Source organism: Oncorhynchus keta, chromosome 20 (assembly GCF_023373465.1).
Source record: "Oncorhynchus keta strain PuntledgeMale-10-30-2019 chromosome 20, Oket_V2, whole genome shotgun sequence".
NCBI lineage: Eukaryota > Metazoa > Chordata > Actinopteri > Salmoniformes > Salmonidae > Oncorhynchus > Oncorhynchus keta.
In genome coordinates this window covers 26,273,366-26,285,865 of record NC_068440.1, presented here as the reverse complement: position 1 = coordinate 26,285,865, position 12,500 = coordinate 26,273,366, and the positions used below count along the sequence as shown (strand labels likewise).

General features: G+C 43.2%; 1 protein-coding gene across 9 annotated transcripts in view; it reads right to left on the bottom strand.

The window, feature by feature from the left end:
- The window catches only part of adgrb2 (adhesion G protein-coupled receptor B2), a 551,118-nt gene that overhangs the window by 236,193 nt on the left and 302,425 nt on the right, over positions 1–12,500 (bottom strand). For 8 of the 9 annotated variants that reach the window (XM_052472482.1, XM_052472488.1, XM_052472490.1 and 5 more), the window contains exon 5: positions 12,291–12,452. The exons of the other annotated variant lie outside the window; for it this stretch is intronic. In XM_052472482.1, the coding sequence (XP_052328442.1) occupies positions 12,291–12,452 (162 nt within the window). The remainder of the gene's footprint in view (positions 1–12,290; positions 12,453–12,500) is intronic. 9 annotated transcript variants of the gene reach the window in all.

Here is a 12,500-nt window from a genome sequence, read left to right as displayed (position 1 = left end):
TCCCTCCTCTCTCAGTGTCTCTCTCCCACTCTCTCTTTCCCACTCTCTCTCTCCCACTCTTTCTTTCCCACTCTCTCTTTCCCACTCTCTCTTTCCCACTCTCTCTCTGCCACTCTCTCTCTCTCCCACTCTCTCTCTCCCACTCTCTCTCTCCCACGCTCTCTCTCCCACTCTCTCTTTCCCACTCTCCCTTTCCCACTCTCCCTCTCCCACTCTCTCTCTCCCACTCTCTCTTTCCCACTCTCTCTTTCCCACTCTCTCTCTCCCACTCTCTCTCTCCCACTCTCTCTTTCCCACTCTCTCTTTTCCACTCTCTCTCTCCCACTCTCTCTCTCCCACTCTCTCTTTCCCACTCTCTCTCTCCCACTCTCTCTCTCCCACTCTCTCTCTCCACTCTCTCTTTCCCACTCTCTCTTTCCCACTCTCTATTTCCCACTCTCTATTTCCCACTCTCCCTCTCCCACTCTCCCTCTCCCACTCTCCCTCTCCCACTCTCTCTCTCCCACTCTCTCTCTCCCACTCTCCCTCTCCCACTCTCTCTCACTCTTTTCCTCCCTCGCACTCTGACTGTCTCTCTTTCTCTCTCTCTTCCTCACCCTCTCCAACAGCATGTTAAAACAGCCAAGCAGGCGTGCAACAGTCGATGAAGACTTCTCTTTCCTTCTTCCTGTCTTCCTCCTCTCCTCCAGATATCCCCTCCCAATTCCTGTCTGTCTGTCTGAATGTATTATTTCATTATTAACTGTGCATAAACATTCCCTTTATTAGGAAGATGAAGAGTCTGTAGTGAGGATGATAATAGTTAGCAATTTTGGCAGCCTAGAGGTTAAGAGCATTGGATCAATAACTGAAAGGTTGATGGTTCAAATCCCAGAGTCGACCACATTATATTTTTTGTTGATGTGCCCTTGAGCAAGGCAGTTAAAACATATGTGGTCGACTCTGGAATTCGAACCACCAACCTTTTGGTTACTGATATAATGTGGTCAATAACAGTGTCGCTAAATGGCTAAAATCTAAATGTAAAAGTAGTAAGACAGACTATAATCAGCCAGCCAATAACACAGAGACAGTAGACTGTAACTAATAACACAGAGACAGTAGACTGTAACCAATAACACAGAGACAGTAGACTGTAGCCAACCAATAACAGAGACAGTAGACTGTAGCCAACCAATAACACAGAGACAGTAGACTGTAACCAGCCAATAACACAGAGACAGTAGACTGTAGCCAACCAATAACACAGAGACAGTAGACTGTAGCCAGCCAGTAACACAGAGACAGTAGACTGTAGCCAACCAATAACACAGAGACAGTAGACTGCCAGCCAATAACACAGAGACAGTAGACTGTAGCCAACCAATAACACAGAGACAGTAGACTGTAGCCAGCCAGTAACACAGAGACAGTAGACTGTAGCCAGCCAGTAACACAGAGACAGTAGACTGCCAGCCAATAACACAGAGACAGTAGACTGTAGCCAACCAATAACACAGAGACAGTAGACTGCAGCCAACCAATAACACAGAGACAGTAGACTGTAGCCAGCCAATAACACAGAGACAGTAGACTGTAGCCAACCAATAACACAGAGACAGTAGACTGTAGCCAGACAATAACACAGAGACAGTAGACTGTAGCCAGACAATAACACAGAGACAGTAGACTGTAACCAGCCAATAACACAGAGACAGTAGACTGTAGCCAACCAATAACACAGAGACAGTAGACTGTAGCCAACCAATAACACAGAGACAGTAGACTGTAGCCAACCAATAACACAGAGACAGTAGACTGCAGCCAACCAATAACACAGAGACAGTAGACTGTAGCCAGCCAATAACACAGAGACAGTAGACTGTAGCCAACCAATAACACAGAGACAGTAGACTGTAGCCAACCAATAACACAGAGACAGTAGACTGTAGCCAACCAATAACACAGAGACAGTAGACTGTAGCCAACCAATAACACAGAGACAGTAGACTGCAGCCAACCAATAACACAGAGACAGTAGACTGTAGCCAACCAATAACACAGAGACAGTAGACTGTAGCCAACCAATAACACAGAGACAGTAGACTGCAGCCAACCAATAACACAGAGACAGTAGACTGTAGCCAGCCAATAACACAGAGACAGTAGACTGTAGCCAACCAATAACACAGAGACAGTAGACTGTAACCAACCAATAACACAGAGACAGTAGACTGTAGCCAACCAATAACACAGAGACAGTAGACTGTAACCAACCAATAACACAGAGACAGTAGACTGTAGCCAGCCAATAACACAGAGACAGTAGACTGTAGCCAACCAATAACACAGAGACAGTAGACTGTAACCAACCAATAACACAGAGACAGTAGACTGCAGCCAACCAATAACACAGAGACAGTAGACTGTAGCCAACCAATAACACAGAGACAGTAGACTGTAGCCAACCAATAACACAGAGACAGTAGACTGCAGCCAACCAATAACACAGAGACAGTAGACTGTAGCCAGCCAATAACACAGAGACAGTAGACTGTAGCCAACCAATAACACAGAGACAGTAGACTGTAGCCAACCAATAACACAGAGACAGTAGACTGTAGCCAGCCAATAACACAGAGACAGTAGACTGTAGCCAACCAATAACACAGAGACAGTAGACTGTAGCCAACCAATAACACAGAGACAGTAGACTGTAGCCAACCAATAACACAGAGACAGTAGACTGTAGCCAACCAATAACACAGAGACAGTAGACTGTAGCCAACCAATAACACAGAGACAGTAGACTGTAGCCAACCAATAACACAGAGACAGTAGACTGTAGCCAGCCAATAACACAGAGACAGTAGACTGTAGCCAACCAATAACACAGAGACAGTAGACTGTAGCCAGCCAATAACACAGAGACAGTAGACTGTAACCAGCCAATAACACAGAGACAATAGACTGTAGCCAGACAATAACACAGAGACAGTAGACTGTAGCCAGCCAGTAACACAGAGACAGTAGACTGCAGCCAACCAATAACACAGAGACAGTAGACTGTAGCCAGCCAATAACACAGAGACAGTAGACTGTAACCAGCCAATAACACAGAGACAATAGACTGTAGCCAGACAATAACACAGAGACAGTAGACTGTAGCCAGCCAGTAACACAGAGACAGTAGACTGCAGCCAACCAATAACACAGAGACAGTAGACTGTAACCAGCCAATAACACAGAGACAATAGACTGTAGCTAGCCAATAACACAGAGACAGTAGACTGTAGCCAGCCAGTAACACAGAGACAGTAGACTGTAGCCAACCAATAACAGAGACAGTAGACTGTAACCAATAACATAGAGACAGAAGACTGTAACCAATAACATAGAGACAGAAGACTGCCAGCCAATAACACAGAGACAGTAGACTGTAACCAACCAATAACACAGAGACAGTAGACTGTAACCAGCCAATAACACAGAGACAGTAGACTGTAACCAATAACATAGAGACAGAAGACTGCCAGCCAATAACACAGAAGACTGTAACCAATAACATAGAGACAGAAGACTGCCAGCCAATAACACAGAGACAGTAGACTGTAATGAATAACACAGAGACAGTAGACTGTAACCAATAACACAGAGACAGTAGACTGTAACCAATAACACAGAGACAGTAGACTGCCAGCCAATAACACAGAGACAGTAGACTGCCAGCCAATAACACAGAGACAGTAGACTGTAACCAATAACACAGAGACAGTAGACTGTAACCAATAACACAGAGACAGTAGACTGTAGCCAGCCAATAACACAGAGACAGTAGACTGTAACCAGCCAATAACACAGAGACAATAGACTGTAGCCAGACAATAACACAGAGACAGTAGACTGCAGCCAACCAATAACACAGAGACAGTAGACTGTAGCCAGCCAATAACACAGAGACAGTAGACTGTAACCAGCCAATAACACAGAGACAATAGACTGTAGCCAGACAATAACACAGAGACAGTAGACTGTAGCCAGCCAGTAACACAGAGACAGTAGACTGCAGCCAACCAATAACACAGAGACAGTAGACTGTAACCAGCCAATAACACAGAGACAATAGACTGTAGCTAGCCAATAACACAGAGACAGTAGACTGTAGCCAGCCAGTAACACAGAGACAGTAGACTGTAGCCAACCAATAACAGAGACAGTAGACTGTAACCAATAACATAGAGACAGAAGACTGTAACCAATAACATAGAGACAGAAGACTGCCAGCCAATAACACAGAGACAGTAGACTGTAACCAACCAATAACACAGAGACAGTAGACTGTAACCAGCCAATAACACAGAGACAGTAGACTGTAACCAACCAATAACACAGAGACAGTAGACTGTAACCAATAACACAGAAGACTGTAACCAATAACATAGAGACAGAAGACTGCCAGCCAATAACACAGAGACAGTAGACTGTAACGAATAACACAGAGACAGTAGACTGTAACCAATAACACAGAGACAGTAGACTGTAACCAATAACACAGAGACAGTAGACTGCCAGCCAATAACACAGAGACAGTAGACTGTAACCAATAACACAGAGACAGTAGACTGTAACCAATAACACAGAGACAGTAGACTGTAACCAATAACACAGAGACAGTAGACTGTAACCAATAACACAGAGACAGTAGACTGTAACCAATAACACAGAGACAGTAGACTGCCAGCCAATAACACAGAGACAGTAGACTGTAACCAATAACACAGAGACAGTAGACTGTAACCAGGCAATAACACAGAGACAGTAGACTGTAACCAGCCAATAACACAGAGACAGTAGACTGTAACCAATAACACAGAGACAGTAGACTGCCAGCCAATAATACAGAGACAGTAGACTGTAACCAATAACACAGAGACAGTAGACTGTAACCAGCCAATAACGCAGAGACAGTAGACTGTAGCTAGCCAATAACACAGAGACAGTAGATTGTAGCCAGCCAGTAACACAGAGACAGTAGACTGTAGCCAGCCAATAACACAGAGACAGTAGACCGTAGCCAGCCAATAACACATAGACAGTAGACTGTAACCAGCCAATAACACAGATACAGTAGACTGTAACCAACCAATCACACAGTGCCAGTAGACTGTAGCTCGCCAATAACACAGAGACAGTAGACTGTAGTCAACCAATAACACAGAGACAGTAGACTGTAGCCAAACAATAACACAGAGACAGTAGACTGTAACCAGACAATAACACAGAGACAGTAGACTGTAGCTAGCCAATAACACAGAGACAGTAGACTGTAGCTAGCCAATAACAAAGAGACAGTAGACTGTAGCCAGCCAATAACACAGAGACAGTAGACTGTAGCCAGCCAATAACACAGAGACAGTAGACTGTAACCAACCAATAACACAGTGACAGTAGACTGTAGCCAGCCAATAACACAGAGACAGTAGACTGTAACCAATAACACAGAGACAGTAGACTGTAGCCAGCCAATAACACAGAGTCAGTATACTGTAGCCAGCCAATAACACAGAGACAGTAGACTGTAGCTAGCCAATAACACAGAGACAGTAGACTGTATCCAGACAATAACACAGATACAGTAGACTGTAGCTAGCCAATAACACAGAGAGAAGACTGTAGCCAGTCGGTAACACAGAGACAGTAGACTGTAGCCAGCCAATAACACAGAGACAGTAGACTGTAACTAGCCAATAACACAGGGACAATAGACTGTAGCTAGCCAATAACACAGAGACAGTAGATTGTAGCCAGCCAGTAACACGGAGACAGTAGACTGTAGCCAGCCAATAACACAGTGACAGTAGACTGTAGCCAGCCAATAACACAGAGACAGTAGACTGTAACCAATAACACAGAGACAGTAGACTGTAGCCAGCCAATAACACAGAGTCAGTATACTGTAGCCAGCCAATAACACAGAGACAGTAGACTGTAGCTAGCCAATAACACAGAGACAGTAGACTGTATCCAGACAATAACACAGATACAGTAGACTGTAGCTAGCCAATAACACAGAGAGAAGACTGTAGCCAGTCGGTAACACAGAGACAGTAGACTGTAGCCAGCCAATAACACAGAGACAGTAGACTGTAACTAGCCAATAACACAGGGACAATAGACTGTAGCTAGCCAATAACACAGAGACAGTAGATTGTAGCCAGCCAGTAACACGGAGACAGTAGACTGTAGCCAGCCAATAACACAGAGACAGTAGACTGTAGCCAGCCAATAACACAGAGACAGTAGACTGTAGCCAACCAATAACACAGAGAATGTAGACTGTAGCTAGCCAATAACACAGAGACAGGAGACTGTAGCCAGCCAATTACACAGAGAAAGGAGACTGTAGCCAGACAATAACACAGAGACAGTAGACTGTAGCTAGCCAATAACACAGAGACGAGACAGTAGACTGTAACCAGCCAATAACACAGAGACAGTAGACTGTAGCTAGCCAATAACACAGAGACAGTAGACTGTAACCAACCAATAACATAGTGACAGTAGACTGTAGCCAGCCAATAACACAGAGACAGTAGACTGTAGCTAGCCAATAACACAGAGACAGTAGACTGTAACCAACCAATAACATAGTGACAGTAGACTGTAGCCAGCCAATAACACAGAGACAGTAGACTGTAGCTAGCCAATAACACAGAGACAGTAGACTGTAGCCAGCCAATAACACAGAGACAGTAGACTGTAGCCAGACAATAACACAGAGACAGTAGACTGTAACCAGCCAATAACACAGAGACAGTAGACTGTAACCAACCAATCACACAGTGCCAGTAGACTGTAGCTAGCCAATAACACAGAGACAGTAGACTGTAGCTAGCCAATAACAAAGAGACAGTAGACTGTAGCCAGCCAATAACACAGAGACAGTAGACTGTCGCCAACAATAAAACAGAGTCAGTAGACTGTAGCCAGCCAATAACACAGAGACAGTAGACTGTAGCTAGCCAATAACAAAGAGACAGTAGACTGTAGCCAGCCAATAACACAGAGACAGTAGACTGTCGCCAACAATAACACAGAGACAGTAGACTGTAGCTAGCCAATAACAAAGAGACAGTAGACTGTAACCAGCCAATAACACAGTGACAGGAGACTGTAACCAGACAATAACACAGAGACAGTAGACTGTAACCAGCCAATAACACAGAGACAGTAGACTGTAGCCAGCCAATAACACAGAGACAGTAGACTGTAGCCAACCAATAACACAGAGACAGTAGACTGTAACCAGCCAATAACACAGAGACAGTAGACTGTAACCAACCAATAACACAGAGACTGCCAGGCAATAACACAGAGACAGTAGAGTGTAACCAATAACACAGAGACAGTAGACTGTAGCCAACCAATAACACAGAGACAGTAGACTGCCAGCCAATAACACAGAGACAGTAGACTGTAACCAATAACACAGAGACAGAAGACTGTAACCAATAACACAGAGACAGTAGACTGTAATCAATAACACAGAGACAGTAGACTGCCAGCCAATAACACAGAGACAATAGACTGTAACCAATAACACAGAGACAGTAGACTGTAACCAATAACACAGAGACAGTAGACTGTAACCAATAACACAGAGACAATAGACTGTAACCAATAACACAGAGACAGTAGAATGTAACCAATGAGACAGAGACAGTAGACTGTAACCAGCCAATAACACAGAGACAGTAGACTGTAACCAGCCAATAACACAGAGACAGTAGACTGTAACCAATAACACAGAGACAGTAGACTGCCAGCCAATAACACAGAGACAGTAGACTGTAACCAATGACACAGAGACAGTAGACTGTAACCAATAACACAGAGACAGTAGACTGTAACCAGCCAATAACACAGAGACAGTAGACTGTAACCAATAACACAGAGACAGTAGACTGTAACCAATAACACAGAGACAGTAGACTGTAACCAATAACACAGAGACAGTAGCCTGCCAGCCAATAACACAGACCAACAAGGAACATGCAGTACGTAGGTATATTCTAATAAATTACACACAAAGATATTCAAGAGTATTTCAGGTTATAGGACGGGCAGGTATAAAGATGTATAAAACACATACAGATAGCAGAAACAAACAAATGATAACAACCCAATTATTGAAACACAGCACCATATGCTCGTTAATGCACTTGTTTTAAGACATTGTGACACAGACTTCAAAACAAAGAGCTACTTCAAGTCTTGGATAGTGATTTTCACCCTGTAGCAGCTTTACCTCTACCAGTTGGACAGATGTGTTCTATAAGTCACATTTATGGAATTTGAACATATGAATGTACATGGGACGCAATGGCATGATTGTCCAATGGTTACATGCTAGACAGATACAACATCTTTTCTGTGACAGGCTGCAATCACTGTCAATCAAAGCTTGCCCTGCCCCTTATTCTGAGTGTCCTCCAAAGATCCTCAATGACTTTGATTGGCCCACCCCATTCCTCTCCAATGGAGTTCTAATAACAGCTCTACACCAAACGGCTCGGCACCAAATTGGAATAGAGCCATCCAGTGCACTTGACAATGAGATTGGAATGCAGCCACACAATGATTAATCACTCCTCCTGACAAGGTAATAGGTAATATCAAAGAGACAGAGGCTGGACCACAGCAATCAAACACTGTAGAAACCCAAAAGAGAGGGAAATTATGAAAAAAATTAATGAAAAGGAAAGAAATAAAGAACAAAAAAAAGAAATTAAGACTGAAAGAACGAAATGGAAGAAAGAACGAACGAAAAAACGAGAAAACACACCTAGCCAGAGGAGTAGAAACCACTGTAAAGCAACAACTTTACTGTCTCTCCATCTGTGCTGAAACTGAGCTTTCTATTATGGATCTAAGAGATGAGCAGAGATTTATAAAGAGTACTGTAGTAAAAATGGAGATGTCAGCCTGATCGTATTGAACAAGACAGGACAGGACATATGGGGACTGAGTGAGTAATATGACAGTGTAGAAACTAAGTAGTGACACATAGATATAGGATAAGAGTTAGAAAGGGATGTGGAGAATGATACGAAAATAGGATATCAAGAGAAAGACAGAGGGACAGAGACAATGACAGAGAGAGAGAGAGAAAGAGGTGCATGACGTATTATGTAGATGATATATGGTAGGCAGAGAGAGAGGGAGAAAGAGGAGAGAGAGCGAGAGAAAAGGAGAGAAAGAGAGAGAGTGAGAGAGAAGGAGAGAGAGAGAGAGAGAGAGAGAGAGAGAGAGAGAGAGAGGGAGAGAGAGAGAGAGAGAGAGTGAGAGAGAGAGAGAGGGAGAAGGAGACAGAGAGAGAGAGAGATGAGAGAGAAGAGAGAGACTGTAACCAATAAGAGAGAGAAAGAGGTGCATGACGTATTATGTAGATGATATATGGTAGGCAGAGAGAGAGGGAGAAAGAGGAGAGAGAGCGAGAGAGAAGGAGAGAGAGAGATTTAGTGAGAGAGAAGGAGAGAGAGAGAGAGAGAGTGAGAGAGAAGGAGAGAGAGAGAGAGAGTGAGAGAAAATGAGAGAGTGAGAGAGAGTGAGAAGGAGAGAGAGAGAGAGAGAGAGAGTGAGAGAGAAGGAGAGAGAGAGAGAGAGAGAGAGAGCCAATAAGAGAGAGAGAGGGAGAAAGAGGAGAGAGAGTAACCAATGAGAGAGAAGGAGAGAGAGTGAGAGAGTGAGAGAATGAGAAGAGAGAGAGAGAGAGAAGGAGAGAGAGAGAGGGGAGAGAGAGAGAGAGGAGAGAGAGAGAGAGGGAGAGAGGGAGAAAGAAGGAGAGAGAGTAGAGAGGGAGGGAGAGAGAGAGAGAGAGGGAGAGAGGGAGAAAGAGGAGAGAGAGCGAGAGACAAGGAGAGAGAGAGAGAGAGAGTGAGAGAGAAGGAGAGAGAGAGAGAGAGAATGAGAGAGAGAGAGAGAGAGAAGGAGAGAGAGAAGGAGAGAGAGAAGGAGAGAGAGAAGGAGAGAGAGAAGGAGAGAGAGAAGGAGAGAGAAGGAGAGAGAAGGAGAGAGAAGGAGAGAGAAGGAGAGAGGAGAGAGAGAGAGAGAGAGAGAGAGAGAGAGAGAGAAACAGATAGATGGAGTATATACAGTGTGTATTAGAGATGGTACTGAATGAGACAATACTATGTTGCTGAGTTTGGTCTGTGTCTCAGGCCCTTCACAGAAGGAGAGGCAGAGGGACAGACTGACCGATGGACAGAGAGATAGACAGACATATATATATAGATAGAGGTGTATATGTACAGTACCAGTCAAAAGTTTGAACACACCTACTAATTCAATGTTTTTTCTTTATTTTTACTATTTTCTACATTGTAGAATAATAGTGAAGACATCAACACTATGAAATAACACATATGGAATCATGCAGTAACCAAAAAAGTGTTAACCTCTTAAGACTAGCCCTCAATACTGCCCCCTTTGGAGGAAGTGCGTGCCCATAGTAAACTGAAAATAATTTTTCCCAAAATTGCAAATATATGCATATAATAATTATTATTGAATAGAAAACACTCTAAAGTTTCTAAAACCGTTTAAATTAAGTCTGTATGTAAAGCAGAACTCTCAGGGCAGCCTTTCTCCCAAACTCTCTCTTGTGAAGAGAAAAGTTGGGTCAACTTTGACGTCATCGACCCCACCCTTCCCAGGCAGCTACCGATCTGGGGACAGTATGTATTTGTTCAGAGCGATGTCTGCTTTTTAAATGGCGTGTTCATTGTGAGAATCCCACGAGCCCTCGACGTTTGGCGCGCGAAAATGCTCGTGTCACTCTGAAAAACATGCACTCTATTGCGCGCGGCCGATTTGGAGAACGTTCTTTTCCATGATCCAGCATTTGAAGCCGGTTTGTCTGTTCGCGCTGATCTTTGTTCTACATGCTAAAAACATCATAAAGCTCGATTTTTCACATTGTTTGACCAGTTTAGTCGACATATAATATGTAAATTGGAAGTTTTGATGCGCAAGAGTGCTGGACCAGAAGTCATTTTGGATGCATTTCAGCTGAAGCTGTTAGCATATGCTAATACAGAGACACACAACGTGAAACCAAACGATGTATTGGGTAAGTATGACTCCTTCTACGTCTTCTGATCAAAGAACATCAAAGGTAAGGGAATATTTATGTGGTTATTTTGGGTTTCTGTGGACTCCAAACGTAGAGGAGACATACTGCTAATATCTGAGCGCCGTCTCATTGTATAGCCCAGTGAACGATGTCTGTAACGTTAAAAATAAATGTAATACAGCGGTTGCATTAAGAAGAATTGTATCTTTGTCACTATATGTAGAAAATGTATATTTAGTCATGTTTATTGCTTGTTATCTGACGTTATCTGTCGGAGCTATCATCATTTCTCCGGACATTTGAGTAGCATTTTTTTAAATGTCGTCATTGTAAACAGAGATTTATGGATATAAATGGCATATTATTGAAAAAAAATTAAATGTACTGTGTAACATGTAATATTACTGTCATCTGATGAAGATTTTCAAAAGGTTAGTGAATTATTTATTTTTTAATCCTACTTTAAAATTTTATATTTTCTGGGACAAAATGGCTGCCGCTTGTCTTTTGTTTCCGTGGTGATCTAATATAAATATGTGCTATGTTTTCACCGTAAAATATTTTAGAAATCTGACTTGATGTGTAGATGAACAAGGTGTTTATCTTTCATTTGAGCTATTGGACTTGTTAATGTGTGGAGGTTAAATATTTCTAAGAATATTTTTTGCATTTTGTGTTATGGTAATGAGCTTGAGCCGTAGTCACGATACGGAGCCGGGATGGGTCAAAAGAGTGTTAAACAATCTATATATATTTTATATTTGAGATTCTTCAAAGTAGCCACCCTTTGCCTTGATGACAGCTTTGTACACTCTTGGCATTCTCTCAACCAGCTTCACCTGGAATGCTTCTTCAACAGTTTTGAAGGAGTTCTCACATATGCTGAGCACTTGTTGGCTGCTTTTCCTTCACTCTGCGGTCCAACTCATCCCAAACCATCTCAATTGGGTTCAGGTAAGGTGATTGTGGAGACCAGGTCATCTGATGCAGAACTCCATCACTCTCCTTCTTGGTCAAATAGTCCTTACACAGCCTGGAGGCCCTTACACAGCCTGGAGGTTTTAATGTCTTCACTATTATTCTACAATATAAAAAAATAGTAAAAATAAAGAAAATCCCTTGAATGAGTAGGTGTGTCCAAACTTTTGACTGATACTGTATATGAGATGGTACTAACCGGGACACACTGCTATGTTGCAGAGTTTGGTCTGTTTCTCAGGCCCTCCACAGAGCTTGGCCTCTCCTCCGCTCACACAGTTCCTGGTTCGGGTCCTGGAGCCCCGCCCACACGTGACAGAACAAAGGCTCCATGACGACCACTCCTCCCACAGCCCATGGACTGCAACACCCAGAGACAGACAGGCACACACAGCCAATGGGGATGAGA